The 16,543-nt window shown below is 44.9% G+C and overlaps 2 protein-coding genes across 6 annotated transcripts in view; one reads left to right on the top strand and one right to left on the bottom strand.

Annotated features, from left to right (window-relative positions):
- The window catches only part of LOC129811357 (ribosomal protein S6 kinase 2 alpha-like), a 110,598-nt gene that overhangs the window by 16,700 nt on the left and 77,355 nt on the right, over positions 1-16,543 (bottom strand). For all 5 annotated transcript variants that reach the window (XM_055862595.1, XM_055862592.1, XM_055862594.1 and 2 more), the window contains 7 exons: positions 12,416-12,497; positions 7,991-8,071; positions 7,678-7,757; positions 7,406-7,512; positions 6,100-6,137; positions 1,957-2,099; positions 1,628-1,698 (listed from right to left, as the gene is read on the bottom strand). In XM_055862595.1, the coding sequence (XP_055718570.1) occupies positions 1,628-1,698; positions 1,957-2,099; positions 6,100-6,137; positions 7,406-7,512; positions 7,678-7,757; positions 7,991-8,071; positions 12,416-12,497 (602 nt within the window). The remainder of the gene's footprint in view (positions 1-1,627; positions 1,699-1,956; positions 2,100-6,099; positions 6,138-7,405; positions 7,513-7,677; positions 7,758-7,990; positions 8,072-12,415; positions 12,498-16,543) is intronic.
- Positions 1-16,543, top strand: part of LOC129811358 (uncharacterized) — a 90,465-nt gene that overhangs the window by 8,038 nt on the left and 65,884 nt on the right. The window lies entirely within an intron of this gene.

Below are 16,543 nucleotides of genomic sequence, written 5' to 3'. Positions count from 1 at the left end.
GAACGTTCACCACGGTTTCCTTGAACGCAGCATTCAGGCTGGTTTAGTCGGGCTAAATAAATAGTACTGCTCTGGTAATAATTACAGACACTCTAGCCAGTGATTGTGGGCCCAGTGTGGTTCCGCAATGGGACCCTATATAGTGTTGAATTATATAAACTCAGCAAAAAAAGAAACGTCCTCACACTGTCAACTGCGTTTATTTTCAGCAAACTTAACACGTGTAAATATTTGTATGAACATAAGATCCAACAGACAAACTGAACAAGTTCCATAGACATGTGACTAACAGAAATGGAATGTGTGTCCCTGAACAAAGAGGGGGTCAAAATCAAAAGTAACAGTCAGTATCTGGTGTGGCCACCAGCTGCATTTAGAACTGCAGTGCATCTCCGTCTCATGGACTGCACCAGACATGCCACTTCTTACTGTGAGATGTTACCCCACTCTTCCACCAAGGCACCTGCAAGTTCCCGGACATTTCTATGGGGAATGGCCCTAGCCCTCACCCTCCGATCCAACAGGTCCCAGACGTGCTCAATGGGATTGAGATCCGGGCTCTTCGCTGGCGAGTACGAGCAGTATGGCTGGTGGCATTGTCATGCTGGAGGGTCATGTCAGGATGAGCCTGCAGGAAGGGTACCACATGAGGGAGGAGGATTTCTTTCCTGTAATGCACAGCGTTGAGATTGCCTGCAATGACAACAAGCTCAGTCCGATGATGCTGTGACACACCGCCCCAGACCATGACGGACCCTCCACCTCCAAATCAATCCCGCTCCAGAGTACAGGCCTCGGTGTAACGCTCATTCCTTCAACGATAAATGCAAATGCGAATCCGACCGTCCCCCCTGGTGAGACAAAACCGTGACTAGTCAGTGAAGAGCACTTTTTGCCAGTCCTGTCTGGTCCAGCGACAGTCGGTTTGTGCCCATAGGCGACATTGTTGCCGGTGATGTTTGGTGAGGGCCTGCCTTACAACAGGCCTACAAGCCCTCAGTCCAGCCTCTCTCAGCCTATTGCGGACAGTCTGAGCACTGATGGAGGGATTGTGCGTTCCTGGTGTAACTCGGGCAGTTGTTGCCATCCTGTACCTGTCCCGCAGGTGTGATGTTCGGATGTACCGATCCTGTGCAGGTGTTGTTACACATGGTCTGCCACTGCGAGGACGATTAGCTCTCCGTCCTGTCTCCCTGTAGCGCTGTCTTAGGTTTCTCACAGTACGAACATTGCAATTTATTGCCCTGGCCACATCTGCAGTCCTCATGCCTCCTTGCAGCATGCCTAAGGCACGTTCACACAGATGAGCAGGGACCCTGGGCATCTTTCTTTTCGTGTTTTTCAGAGTCAGTAGAAAGGCCTCTTTAGTGTCCTACGCTTTCATAACTGTGACCTCAATTGCCTACCGTCTGTAAGCTGTTAGTGTCTTAACGACCGTTCCACAGGTGCATGTTCATTAATTGTTTATGGTTCATTGAACAAGCATGGAAAACAGTGTTAAAACCCTTTACAATGAAGATCTGTGAAGTTATTTGGATTTTTACAAATTATCTTTGAAAGACAGGGTCCTGAAAGTTTATATTGCTTATCAAAAGGAGTGACCTATTCTGTGACAATATCTACTTACTTGAGGATGAGGTTCATGGTCTCTTTGCGGTCCTTCCCTTGGAACGGCAGCGATCCGGTCAGCATCTCAAACTGTTAAACAAATACAACCACCACCATCTTAAAAAAAAAAAACACTTTTCACATTCAATTCTAGAGCTCTGACGTTTGATTGTTTGTATTGTGAAGGTTGTGTTCATTAGGCACCAAACGGAATAAAACAGATTGAAACAGGGAGAAACTACCTAAATGTGTCCAATAACTAGCGTTTATTTTCATTTTCAGTTGCAAAGCATCTTACCAAGTTGTGCACTAATGAATATAACCCAAACGACAGATGAAATGACTCACCATCAGTACCCCAAACGACCACCAGTCGGCGCTCTGTATGTGGCCCTGCCTGTTCACCACCTCTGGCGCCATGTATTCCACCGTACCACAGAAGGAGTAGGCCTTCTTCTCTTGGTCAACAGCCTCTTTACACAAGCCAAAATCTGGGGAGAAGACACCACAAGTCAGTTACGATCCAATTACCTGTACTACCATAAACACACATCATGAATACACACAACAGACAGAGGAAGAAAGGACATTAACACTATGCTTTATGGAAATGGCCAGGAGTTTGACTATAATAACTAGTCTATAGACTACAATTAGGGCCCAGGCTAGGTGTGTAATGGTACCCTATTCACTATGGTGGGTAATTCTAGAGGGCCCCGGTCAAAAGGCGAAGAGGATGCCATTTCAGACAAAGCCCTAGAGTTCTCTCCTAGCCAGGTCACATGATCCGGGAAAATGATCCGTACCACTTCCTGATGCCATGATGACTCTTCAGGTATTCTAAGGCCTTATCATTCAAATGCTCCATGTGGAGGTAATACACCACACTGGGATATTTTTAAGGTCACCTGTGGCGTTTGTGTGTGCGAGTGTGTGTACGCCAACAAGGTAAACAGACGATAGAGAAAAGAGTGATTACAGGGTAGATTAGATGCATGAGAAACAGCATTCATTTCAGGGTCATGCTCAACATCAGTAGTTGTTTTTCGGTTACTGGACCACCAACTGAATTTTCTTTTGGCTGGAGAACCCCTGAAGTACCCCCTCATGTGCATTTTTACCAGTAGGCCTATGGTCTCATGAGTCTTCTCAAGAACACGTACCCCCAGGGCCCTAATACCCTCTGGACAGACAACGTACCCCCAGGGCCCTAGTACCCTCTGTGGACAGGCCAAGTACCCCCAGGGCCCTAATACCTTCTGTGGACAGGCCAAATACCCCCAGGGCCCTAATACCTTCCGTGGACAGGCTAAGTACCCCCAGGGCCCTAATACCCTCTGTGGACAGGCCAAATACCCCCAGGGCCCTAGTACCCTCTGTGGACAGGCCAAATACCCCCAGGGCCCTAGTACCCTCTGTGGACAGGCCAAATACCCCCAGGGCCCTAGTACCCTCTGTGGACAGGCCAAATACCCCCAGGGCCCTAGTACCCTCTGTGGACAGGCCAAATACCCCCAGGGCCCTAGTACCCTCTGTGGACAGGCCAAATACCCCCAGGGCCCTAATACCCTCTGTGGACAGGCCAAGTACCCCCAGCGCCCTTGTACCCTCTGTGGACAGGCCAAATACCCCCAGGGCCCTAGTACCCTCTGTGGACAGGCCAAGTACCCCCAGGGCCCTAATACCCTCTGTGGACAGGCCAAATACCCCCAGGGCCCTAGTACCCTCTGTGGACAGGCCAAATACCCCCAGGGCCCTAGTACCCTCTGTGGACAGGCCAAATACCCCCAGGGCCCTAGTACCCTCTGTGGACAGGCCAAATACCCCCAGGGCCCTAATACCCTCTGTGGACAGGCCAAGTACCCCCAGCGCCCTTGTACCCTCTGTGGACAGGCCAAGTACCCCCAGGGCCCTAGTACCCTCTGTGGACAGGCCAAGTACCCCCAGGGCCCTAGTACCCTCTGTGGACAGGCCAAGTACCCACAGGGTCCTAGTACCCTCTGTGGACAGGCCAAGTACCCACAGGGCCCTTGTACCCCTGGTTGGGAACCACTGCTCTACAAGTCCATGCATAGAGCAGTTATCTACACAGGAACAGATAAGAGTGGTGCAGACTCACTGACTAATGGGGAGGCCAAGTGGAACGAGAGAACAGACAGAGGGACGTGTTTGTGTGTGGGTGGGGGGGGGGGGGTTAGTGTGTGTGTGTGTGTGTGTGTGTGTGTGTGTGTGTGTGTGTGTGTGTGTGTGTGTGTGTGTGTGGGGGGGTTAATGTCATATATACAGCTGCAAGAAAAATTATGTGAACCACTTGGAATTACCTGGATTTCTGCATAGATTGGTCATCAAATTTGATCTGATATTCATCTAAGTCACAACAATAGGCAAACAGTGTGCTTAAACTAATAACACAAATAACAAACATTGGAACATTGGTAGGTTGGAAAAAGTATGTGAACCCCTAGGCTAATGACTTCTCCAAAAGTTAGTCAGTAGTCAGCTAACCTGGAGTCCAATCAATGAGACGAGATTGGAGATGTTGGTTAGAGCTGTCTCGCCGTATAAAGAAAACCTCAAAGTGTGAGTTTGCTATTTACAAGAAGCATTGCCTGATGTGAACCATGCCTCGAACAAAAGACATATCAGAAGATCTAACATTAAGAATTGTGGACTTACATAAAGCAGGAAAGGTTTACAAAAGTATCTCTAAAAGCCTTGATGTCCATGGTAAGACAAATGGTCTATAAATGGAGAAAGTTCAGCACTGTTGCTACTCTCCTTAGGAGTGGCCGTCCTGCAAAGATGACTGCAAGAGCACAGCGCAGAATGCTCACTGTGGTTAAGAATCCTAGAGTGTCGGCTAAAGACATACAGAAATCTCTGGAACATGCTAACCTCTCTGTTGACGAGTCTACGATACGCAAAATCCGAAACAAGAATGGTGTTCATGGGAAAACATCACGGAAGAAGCTACTGCTGTCCAAAAAAAACATTGCTGCACGTCTGAAGTTTGCAAAAGTGCACCTAGATGTTCCACAGCGGTACTGGCAAAATATTCGGTGGACAGATGAAACTACAGTTGAGTTGTTTGGAAGGAACACAACACTATGTGTGGAGAAGAAAAGGCACAGCACAGCAACATAAAAACGTCATCCCAAATGTAAAGTATACTGGAGGGAGCATCATGGTTTGGGGCTGCTTTGCTGCCTCAGGGCCTGGACAGCTTGCTATCGTCAACGGAAAAATTAATTCCCAAGTTTATCAAGACATTTTGTAGGAGAATGTTAGGCTCTGTCGCCAATTGAAGCTCAAAGTAAGTTGGGTGAGGCAACAGGACAACGACCCAAAACAGAAGTAAATTAACAGAATGGCTTCAACAGAAGTTCTAATACGAAACCTGCTAAAAAAGTGTAGAGCACACCATCGTTAAAACACATCTGGTCCCTCCTTCGGAAACCTGCATCCATTTTAAAACACAAGCCAATTTGTCACAATTCACAACAACTTCATATTCCCATGAGCTGGAGTGGCCCAGTCAGTCCTGACCTCAACCGATTGAGATGCTGTGGCATGACCTCAAGAGAGCAGTTCACACCAGACGTCCCAAGAATATTGCTGAACTGAAACAGTTTGCTAAAGAGGAATGGTCCAAAATTCCCCCTGACTGTTGTGCAGGTCTGATCCGCAACTACAGAAAACATTTCGTTGAGGTTATTAATGCCAAAGAAGGGTCAACCAGTTATTAAATCTAAGGGTTCACATACTTTTTCCACCCTGCACTGTGACTGTTTACACGGTGTGTTCAATAAAGACATGAAAACGTATAATTGTTTGTGTGTTATTAGTTTAAGCAGACTGTGTTTGTCTATTGTTGTGACCTAGATGAAGATCAGATCAAATGTTATGACCAATTTATGCAGAAATCCAGGTATTTCCAAAGGGTTCCCATACTTGTTCTTGCCACTGTATAGACTTGTGTAAGCACTTTGTGACATCAGCTAATGTAAAAAAAATAGTATTTATAAAATACATGTAATTGATTGATTCCTTATTGAGGTCACTTGTTAAATCAACTTCAATCATTGTAGAGGAAGTGAAGAACAGGTTAAATAATAATTTAGACCTTGAGCCAACAGACATGGATTGTGTGTGTGTGCCATTCAGAGGGTTAATGGGCAAAACAAAATATGAAAGTAGTATAGTAGTAGGTGCCATGCGCACCAGTTTGTGTGAAGAACTGCGTTTCCCATGTGTATCAAGAATGTCTTTGGGTGGTGGACCAATCTAGACAACTGTGGGAAGCAATGGAGTCAACATGGGCCAGCATCCCTGTGGAACACTTTCGACACCTTGTAGAGTCCATGCCCCGACAAATTGAGGCTGTTCTGAGGGCAGGGGGGGACTCAATATTAGGAAGGTTCTCTTTATGTTTGGTATACTTTGTGTATATTGGAGAGGGGGGGGGGGGGGGGTAGTGTGTGTGTGTCCTACCTGTGAGTTTGATATGGCCCTCTTCATCCAGTAGAATGCTACAACAGAATAGAGAGTTGCCAGGCGTTACATCAGTAATAGAGACTGGTCTCCGCGCTGCGTCACAGCGCACAGACTGGTCTCCGCGCTGCGTCACAGCGCACAGACTGGTCTCCGCGCTGCGTCACAGCGCACAGACTGGTCTCCGCGCTGCGTCACAGCGCACAGACTGGTCTCCGCGCTGCGTCACAGCGCACAGACTGGTCTCCGCGCTGCGTCACAGCGCACAGACTGGTCTCCGCGCTGCGTCACAGCGCACAGACTGGTCTCCGCGCTGCGTCACAGCGCACAGACTGGTCTCCGCGCTGCGTTACAGCGCACAGACTGGTCTCCGCGCTGCGTCACAGCGCACAGACTGGTCTCCGCGCTGCGTCACAACGCACAGACTGGTCTCCGCGGTGCGTCACAGCGCACAGACTGGTCTCCGCGGTGCGTCACAACCGGATTGCAAATGACTTGGCATTATGAGGGTAGAATATTATGAGGGTATAATATTTTCTGAGTTCAAAAACCACTCTGTAGAATGCATTTGTATTTTCTATAGTAGCCCTCATCCTCCCTCTCTTTCCTTCACTAAAATGTAAATGTAACAGCAAAAGCGCAGCCTAAATCAAGTTGCCCCCCTCAGTTAATTCACAGTGTCAGACATGTATATACCACACACATAATAACATCTATGTAAATCGGTCTGTGCACTCAGGCAAGGCTTTCTCATTCTCTAGTATCCATATGTCATGTTAAGATTCCAGTACTCAAGACCAGACATGATGATTGTTGATAACATCAATAACCCTCATCAAAACTGAGAGGACAATCAATTACACTGCAATGAAATGCAGCCAGTTTCTAAAAATTGTAGATTAAGGGGCCTTGAATAATGTATATACACATAGAAGAGATAGCTGACATAGAAGCACATTGCATCTCAAGGTTCCTGTCATTTTAGAAGAAAAAGCATGTGGGTTGGTGCTACACTAGCATAGCACTAGCACTAGCACAACACTAGCACTTGCACAGCACTAGCACTAGCACTAGCACTAGCACTAGCACTAGCTCCTCTAGCTCAGTTGGTAGAGTATGGCAATTTCAACACCAGGATCGTGGGTTCAATTCTCACTGGGGCTACTGATGTGTAAAATATATGCACACATGACTATAAGTTGCTTGGATAAAAGTGTCTGCTAAATGGCATATATTATTATTGTAGGAAGGTGATGCTACGCTAGGCTAGCGAGGACTAGCTGCCCTCCGCTGAGGCTCCACCTACTTCTCAGGTTTGAGGTCTCTGTAGATGATTCCCAGGCTATGCAGGTGGTCCAGGCCCAGAGCCAACTCCGCTAGGTAGAACTTCACATCCTCCTCTGTGAACATCACCTGGATACCACACACACACAAAATATAATGCAGAGAGGTTATAATAACCATGACACATAAGATGTCACAAAGATACATTTTTCTGGAACATAGGTCCTTGAGGTCCACCTCTTTAGACAGTCTGGTGAAGAGATCTCCTCCTCTCAGAAAACATTAAGAACACACCTCTTTAGACAGTCTGGTGAAGAGATCTCCTCCTCTCAGAAAGTCCAGGATCAGGTAGAGCTTTCCCTCAGTCTGAAATGCTAGAGACACACAGACACTTAATGGGCTAGCACAAGTGTATATCCAGTGCTAAATCATTTGCATAAAAATGTCTGGCAGCACCCAAAGCTGTTCCCATTCATCGTATAAACATGGAGGGCACTGCCCACGACGACTACAGGGAAGGTTATCGCTAAGTGACACGGTGTTGTCACCACCAGCCCTGTGGTCCTTTACCATGTTATCTGAACAAAGGTCCTGGTTGTGAACTCACCGTAGTGGAGTTTGACCACGAAGGGGTGGTTGACATCTGCCAGGATGTCTCTCTCCATCTTGGTCCTCACCCGGTCTCTCACTGTGGGGTGGGGAAAGGTTCGCACCATTTCAGAGCTGTCAGAAGGTTAGTGCAAAACAATGCTACCACATTAGCTTGGTAACAGATGGGTTTGGAAAAGGGAGTCCATGGCTAAGACATTACTTAAACAAAATGCTAAACTGTCAGCGTCACCAAAAATATTTAAATCTCAATCAATGGATTTGAGAATTCAGCCAAAAGCAAAAACGCCAAATAATAAATCCTTGAAATATTTTGATAATACAAATAATTAAAAAAATAAAAAATAATGAAAATGTGAACGGACATTCTTGTTGAACGATTAGACAGATTTTCAGCACACGATGGCAGTGAGCTGTAATCTGTGAGACAATCTGTTCCCATTGATAATTAAACAGCCAAGGTGTTTACATCTAGTGTTGACCACAGCAGTAGACCACAGCACCTGTTGACAGGGTGGGGAGCGACTGACACCGACTGCTAGCTAGCGGTGTGGTCTTCTACAACTACACATACAGGAAGACGAGATACACACTAACTGAAGAAAACACTCATGTCTTCTCACTATCAGAGCCTTGAGACAAGTTCAAAACACTGGGGAAAAAAAATTGTAAAGCAAAATGGCACGTATAGTATGGAGCGAACGCAAAGACATGTCAACAAATGAGGTGAGACCAAGCCTTTACTATGAAGATGTGGTTATGAAACCGTGAGCTCCGTTGGATGGATTCAGACACACTTATGTTTGCGCAACAAGTGGGCTGTTTTTGTTTGCCACCCCAAAAACATCACAACATGTTTAGCACCCCAAAAACATCACAACATGTTTACCACCCAAAAACATCAGATGTTTACCACCCAAAAACATCACAACATGTTTACCACCCAAAAACATCACAACATGTTTACCACCCAAAAACATCACAACATGTTTACCACCCCAAAAACATCACAACATGTTTACCACCCAAAAACATCACAACATGTTTACCACCCAAAAACATCAGATGTTTACCACCCAAAAACATCACAACATGTTTACCACCCAAAAACATCACAACATGTTTACCACCCAAAAACATCACAACATGTTTACCACCCCAAAAACATCACAACATGTTTACCACCCAAAAACATCACAACATGTTTACCACCCAAAAACATCAGATGTTTACCACCCAAAAACATCACAACATGTTTACCACCCAAAAACATCACAACATGTTTACCACCCCAAAAACATCAGATGTTTACCACCCCAAAAACATCACATGTTTACCACCCCAAAAACGTCACATGTTTACCACCCCAAAAACATCACAACATGTTTACCACCCCAAAAACATCACAACATGTTTACCACCCAAAAACATCACAACATGTTTACCACCCAAAAACATCAGATGTTTACCACCCAAAAACATCAGATGTTTACCACCCAAAAACATCACATGTTTACCACCCCAAAAACATCAGATGTTTACCACCCCAAAAACATCAGATGTTTACCACCCCAAAAACATCAGATGTTTACCACCCCAAAAACATCACAACATGTTTACCACCCAAAAACATCACAACATGTTTACCACCCAAAAACATCACAACATGTTTACCACCCAAAAACATCAGATGTTTACCACCCCAAAAACGTCACAACATGTTTACCACCCCAAAAACATCACAACATGTTTACCACCCCAAAAACATCACAACATGTTTACCACCCCAAAAACATCACAACATGTTTACCACCCAAAAACGTCACAACATGTTTACCACCCCATGAACGTCACAACATGTTTACCACCCAAAAACATCACAACATGTTTACCACCCCAAAAACATCCGATGTTTACCACCCCAAAAACATCACAACATGTTTACCACCCAAAAACATCAGATGTTTACCACCCCAAAAACATCACAACATGTTTACCACCCCAAAAACATCACAACATGTTTACCACCCAAAAACATCACAACATGTTTACCACCCAAAAACATCACAACATGTTTACCACCCAAAAACATCAGATGTTTACCACCCCAAAAACATCAGATGTTTACCACCCCAAAAACATCAGATGTTTACCACCCCAAAAACATCACAACATGTTTACCACCCAAAAACATCACAACATGTTTACCACCCCAAAAACATCAGATGTTTACCACCCCAAAAACATCACAACATGTTTACCACCCAAAAACATCAGATGTTTACCACCCCAAAAACATCAGATGTTTACCACCCCAAAAACATCACAACATGTTTACCACCCCAAAAACATCACAACATGTTTACCACCCCAAAAACATCACAACATGTTTACCACCCCAAAAACATCACAACATGTTTACCACCCCAAAAACATCACAACATGTTTACCACCCAAAAACATCCGATGTTTACCACCCAAAAACATCACAACATGTTTACCACCCAAAAACATCACAACATGTTTGCCACCCCAAAAACATCACAACATGTTTACCACCCCAAAAACATCACAACATGTTTACCACCCAAAAACATCACAACATGTTTACCACCCAAAAACATCACAACATGTTTACCACCCAAAAACATCACAACATGTTTACCACCCAAAAACATCACAACATGTTTACCACCCAAAAACATCAGATGTTTACCACCCCAAAAACATCAGATGTTTACCACCCCAAAAACATCAGATGTTTACCACCCCAAAAACATCACAACATGTTTACCACCCAAAAACATCACAACATGTTTACCACCCCAAAAACATCAGATGTTTACCACCCCAAAAACATCACAACATGTTTACCACCCAAAAACATCAGATGTTTACCACCCCAAAAACATCAGATGTTTACCACCCCAAAAACATCACAACATGTTTACCACCCCAAAAACATCACAACATGTTTACCACCCCAAAAACATCACAACATGTTTACCACCCCAAAAACATCACAACATGTTTACCACCCAAAAACATCAGATGTTTACCACCCAAAAACATCACAACATGTTTACCACCCAAAAACATCACAACATGTTTGCCACCCCAAAAACATCACAACATGTTTACCACCCCAAAAACATCACAACATGTTTACCACCCAAAAACATCACAACATGTTTACCACCCAAAAACATCACAACATGTTTACCACCCAAAAACGTCACATGTTTACCACCCCAAAAACATCAGATGTTTACCACCCCAAAAACATCACAACATGTTTACCACCCAAAAACATCACAACATGTTTACCACCCCAAAAACATCAGATGTTTACCACCCCAAAAACATCACAACATGTTTACCACCCAAAAACATCAGATGTTTACCACCCAAAAACATCACAACATGTTTGCCACCCCAAAAACATCAGATGTTTACCACCCCAAAAACATCACAACATGTTTACCACCCAAAAACATCACAACATGTTTACCACCCCAAAAACATCAGATGTTTACCACCCCAAAAACATCACAACATGTTTACCACCCAAAAACATCAGATGTTTACCACCCAAAAACATCACATGTTTACCACCCCAAAAACATCACAACATGTTTACCACCCAAAAACATCACAACATGTTTACCACCCCATGAACGTCACAACATGTTTACCACCCAAAAACATCACAACATGTTTACCACCCCATGAACGTCACAACATGTTTACCACCCAAAAACGTCACAACATGTTTACCACCCAAAAACATCACAACATGTTTACCACCCCAAAAACGTCACAACATGTTTACCACCCAAAAACATCACAACATGTTTACCACCCAAAAACATCACAACATGTTTACCACCCCAAAAACATCACAACATGTTTACCACCCAAAAACGTCACAACATGTTTACCACCCAAAAACATCACAACATGTTTACCACCCCAAAAACGTCACAACATGTTTACCACCCCAAAAACGTCACAACATGTTTACCACCCCAAAAACGTCACAACATGTTTACCACCCAAAAACATCAGATGTTTACCACCCAAAAACATCACAACATGTTTACCACCCAAAAACGTCACAACATGTTTACCACCCAAAAACATCACAACATGTTTACCACCCAAAAACATCACAACATGTTTACCACCCCAAAAACGTCACAACATGTTTACCACCCCAAAAACGTCACAACATGTTTACCACCCCAAAAACGTCACAACATGTTTACCACCCAAAAACGTCACAACATGTTTACCACCCAAAAACGTCACAACATGTTTACCACCCCATGAACGTCACAACATGTTTACCACCCCATGAACGTGTAGCTAGAGCATCGTTTCCCATGATAGTATATGTCTCTATTCCACTTTGTGTGTGTACCTTTGAGGGTGGCTTTTCTCAGGACCTTCATTGCATACAGCTCGTTGTCGTCGGGAGGCGTCACCTTCCGCACCAAGAACACCTGCAGGCAACGCAAGACAACATCCAACTCTCAATCCTAGAAAAATTAACTACTAGAGAGGACATCGGACATTCCCATTCAAGTCAATGCTCCGTGACTGGCGTTGATATTGAATATACCCATATATATATATTACTGCTCAATGCAGTAAGCTACAAACCTGTGGGAGCGACAAGGGGGACGGTCATTGGAACTACTACATGTGATGGTCTGTGGCATTCTTCCTGGCCTGTATAATAATAATAAAAGGCTATAAATGCTGTATTTGTAACCAATACCTCACCACCTTAATCCTTAATTATGTAGTCAGGCCTAGTCAGTGTAAATAATGTAAGTCCTATCTAACTGTGAAACAGCCTAGCCTGACACCCAGATACTCTCAACCAGAGAAACAAAAAACTGCTATTTTAGATCTTGTCATCTGAAGTGTGAGAAATGAAATGGAATGAATACGAATGAATATTAAGTGGGTTTGTTTAGATGCGTACTTGTTGTAAATTGGACTACTTACACATGAACATTGAACGGATTTGTCTAGAATGTGTTCTTGGTGCCCTAAATAAAGATAAACCACCTCCTGTGGCACATCAGTAGAGCAAGCAGAGAGGTGTGTGAAGCAGTGAGCTGAAAGACAGGCAGTGTGTGTGTGTGTGTGTGTGTGTGTGTGTGTGTGTGTGTGTGTGTGTGTGTGTGTGTGTGTGTGTGTGTGTGTGTGTGTGTGTGTGTGTGTGTGTGTGTGTGTGTGTGTGTGTGTGTGTGTGTGTGTGTGTGTAAGCCAGGTATGAGATATCAGCATCAGGCCCAAGGGCTGGTCAGAACAATGCATTCTCAAGCCATACATATGGAAATTTCCATCTGCAGGGTTTTGCCTTTGTATTACTGAGACTCTCTTGTTAACCCCACATGCTTCAAGATAGCCACCATTCTATACTATTCTACTGTATCTTAGTCTATGCCGCTCTGACATTGTTCATCCATATACACTGCTCAAAAAAATAAAGGGAACACTTAAATAACACAATGTAACTCCAAGTCAATCACACTTCTGTGAAATCAAACTGTCCACTTAGGAAGCAACACTGATTGACAATAAATTTCACATGCTGTTGTGCAAATGGAATAGACAAAAGGTGGAAATTATAGGCAATTAGCAAGACACCCCCCAAAACAGGAGTGATTCTGCAGGTGGTGACCACAGACCACTTCTCAGTTCCTATGCTTCCTGGCTGATGTTTTGGTCACTTTTGAATGCTGGCGGTGCTCTCACTCTAGTGGTAGCATGAAACGGAGTCTACAACCCACACAAGTGGCTCAGGTAGTGCAGTTAATCCAGGACGGCACATCAATGCGAGCTGTGGCAAAAAGGTTTGCTGTGTCTGTCAGCGTAGTGTCCAGAGCATGCAGGCGCTACCAGGAGACAGGCCAGTACATCAGGAGACGTGGAGGAGGCCGTAGGAGGGCAACAACCCAGCAGCAGGACCGCTACCTCCGCCTTTGTGCAAGGAGGTGCACTGCCAGAGCCCTGCAAAATGACCTCCAGCAGGCCACAAATGTGTATGTGTCAGCATATGGTCTCACAAGGGGTCTGAGGATCTCATCTCGGTACCTAATGGCAGTCAGGCTACCTCTGGCGAGCACATGGAGGGCTGTGCGGCCCCACAAAGAAATGCCACCCCACACCATGACTGACCCATCGCCAAACCGGTCATGCTGGAGGATGTTGCAGGCAGCAGAACGTTCTCCACGGCGTCTCCAGACTCTGTCACGTCTGTCACATGTGCTCATGTACTCAGTGTGAACCTGCTTTCATCTGTGAAGAGCACAGGGCGCCAGTGGCGAATTTGCCAATCTTGGTGTTCTCTGGCAAATGCCAAACGTCCTGCACGGTGTTGGGCTGTAAGCACAACCCCCAACTGTGGACGTCGGGCCCTCATACCACCCTCATGGAGTCTGTTTCTGACCGTTTGAGCAGACACATGCACATTTGTGGCCTGCTGGAGGTCATTTTGCAGGGCGCTGGCAGTGCACCTCCTTGCACAAAGGCGGAGGTAGCGGTCCTGCTGCTGGGTTGTTGCCCTCCTACGGCCTCCTCCACGTCTCCTGATGTACTGGCCTGTCTCCTGGTAGCGCCTGCATGCTCTGGACACTACGCTGACAGACACAGCAAACCTTTTTGCCACAGTTAGCATTGATGTGCCATCCTGGATGAACTGCACTACTTGAGCCACTTGTGTGGGTTGTAGACTCCGTCTCATGCTACCACTAGAGTGAGAGCACTGCCAGCATTCAAAAGTGACCAAAACATCAGCCAGGAAGCATAGGAACTGAGAAGTGGTCTGTGGTCACCACCTGCAGAATCATTCCTGTTTTGGGGGGTGTCTTGCTAATTGCCTATAATTTCCACCTTTTGTCTATTCCATTTGCACAACAGCATGTGAAATTTATTGTCAATCAGTGTTGCTTCCTAAGTGGACAGTTTGATTTCACAGAAGTGTGATTGACTTGGAGTTACATTGTGTTGTTTAAGTGTTCCCTTTATTTTTTTGAGCAGTGTATTTATATATTCATAATTCCATTCCTTTACTTAGATTTGTGTGTATTAGGTATTTGTTGTGAAATTGTTAGATTACTCGTTAGATATTGCTGCAATGTTGGAACTAGAAGCACAAGCATTTCATAACACCCGCAAAAACATCTGCTAAACACGTGTATGTGACCAATATAATTTTCTTCATGTGCACAATCACAAATTGGGAGTGATTGGATGCTGCTAATGCAGGGGTTTTCAAACCGCTCCTCTGGGACCTCCAGACGTTTCACAATTATGTTGTAGCCCTGAACTAGCTCGCCTGGTTCACCTAGTCAAGGGCTTGATGATTAGTTGAATCAATCTGTGGAATAGTTCAAATGCGTGGAACGGCTGGAGGAGACGTCTGAAGACCACTGTGCTAAAACACCAGCTTTCTGCATGGTTTAAAGTGGAAAGTATTTCTACTAAAGAGATAAGCTTAGCAGTCAGTCATTAGTATCTGTCACAAAGTCAAACACGATTCGCTTCCCTAAACAAGGTCAGAAGTGTAGTAAAACCTGCTGCAGTGAATGTCATTTTGTTCTAACCATTATCCCCCACTAATGAGGAGGAGAAGGAGGTGTTGCTAGTCCCATTTTGATCTAACCATTATCTCCCACTAACGAGGAGAAGGTGTTGCTAGTCCCATTATCCCCCACTAACGAGGAGGTGTTGCTAGTCCCATTTTGATCTAACCATTATCTCCCACTAACGAGGAGAAGGTGTTGCTAGTCCCATTTTGTTCTAACCATTATCTCCCACTAACGAGGAGGAGGTGTTGCTAGTCCCATTTCGTTCTAACCATTATCTCCCACTAACGAGGTGTTGCTAGTCCCATTTTGTTCTAACCATTATCTCCCACTAACGAGGAGGAGGTGTTGCTAGTCCCATTTTGTTCTAACCATTATCTCCCACTAACGAGGAGGAGGTGTTGCTAGTCCCATTTTGATCTAACCATTATCTCCCACTAACGAGGAGTAGGTGTTGCTAGTCCCATTTAGATCTAACCATTATCTCCCACTAACGAGGAGGAGGTGTTGCTAGTCCCATTTTGTTCTAACCATTATCTCCCACTAACGAGGTGTTGCTAGTCCCATTTTGTTCTAACCATTATCTCCCACTAACGAGGAGGAGGTGTTGTTAGTCCCATTTTAATCTAACCATTATCTCCCACTAACGAGGAGGAGTTGTTGCTAGTCCCATTTTGATCTAACCATTATCTCCCACTAACGAGGAGGTGTTGCTAGTCCCATTTTGATCTAACCATTATCTCCCACTAACGAGGTGGAGGTGTTGCTAGTCCCATTTTGATCTAACCATTATCTCCCACTAACGAGGAGGAGGTGTTGCTAGTCCCATTTCGTTCTAACCATTATCTCCCACTAACAAGGTGTTGCTAGTCCCATTTTGTTCTAACCATTATCTCCCACTAACGAGGAGGAGGTGTTGCTAGTCCCATTTTGATCTAACCATTATC

Source organism: Salvelinus fontinalis, chromosome 15 (assembly GCF_029448725.1).
Source record: "Salvelinus fontinalis isolate EN_2023a chromosome 15, ASM2944872v1, whole genome shotgun sequence".
NCBI lineage: Eukaryota > Metazoa > Chordata > Actinopteri > Salmoniformes > Salmonidae > Salvelinus > Salvelinus fontinalis.
This window is presented reverse-complemented; position numbering and strand designations above follow the sequence as displayed.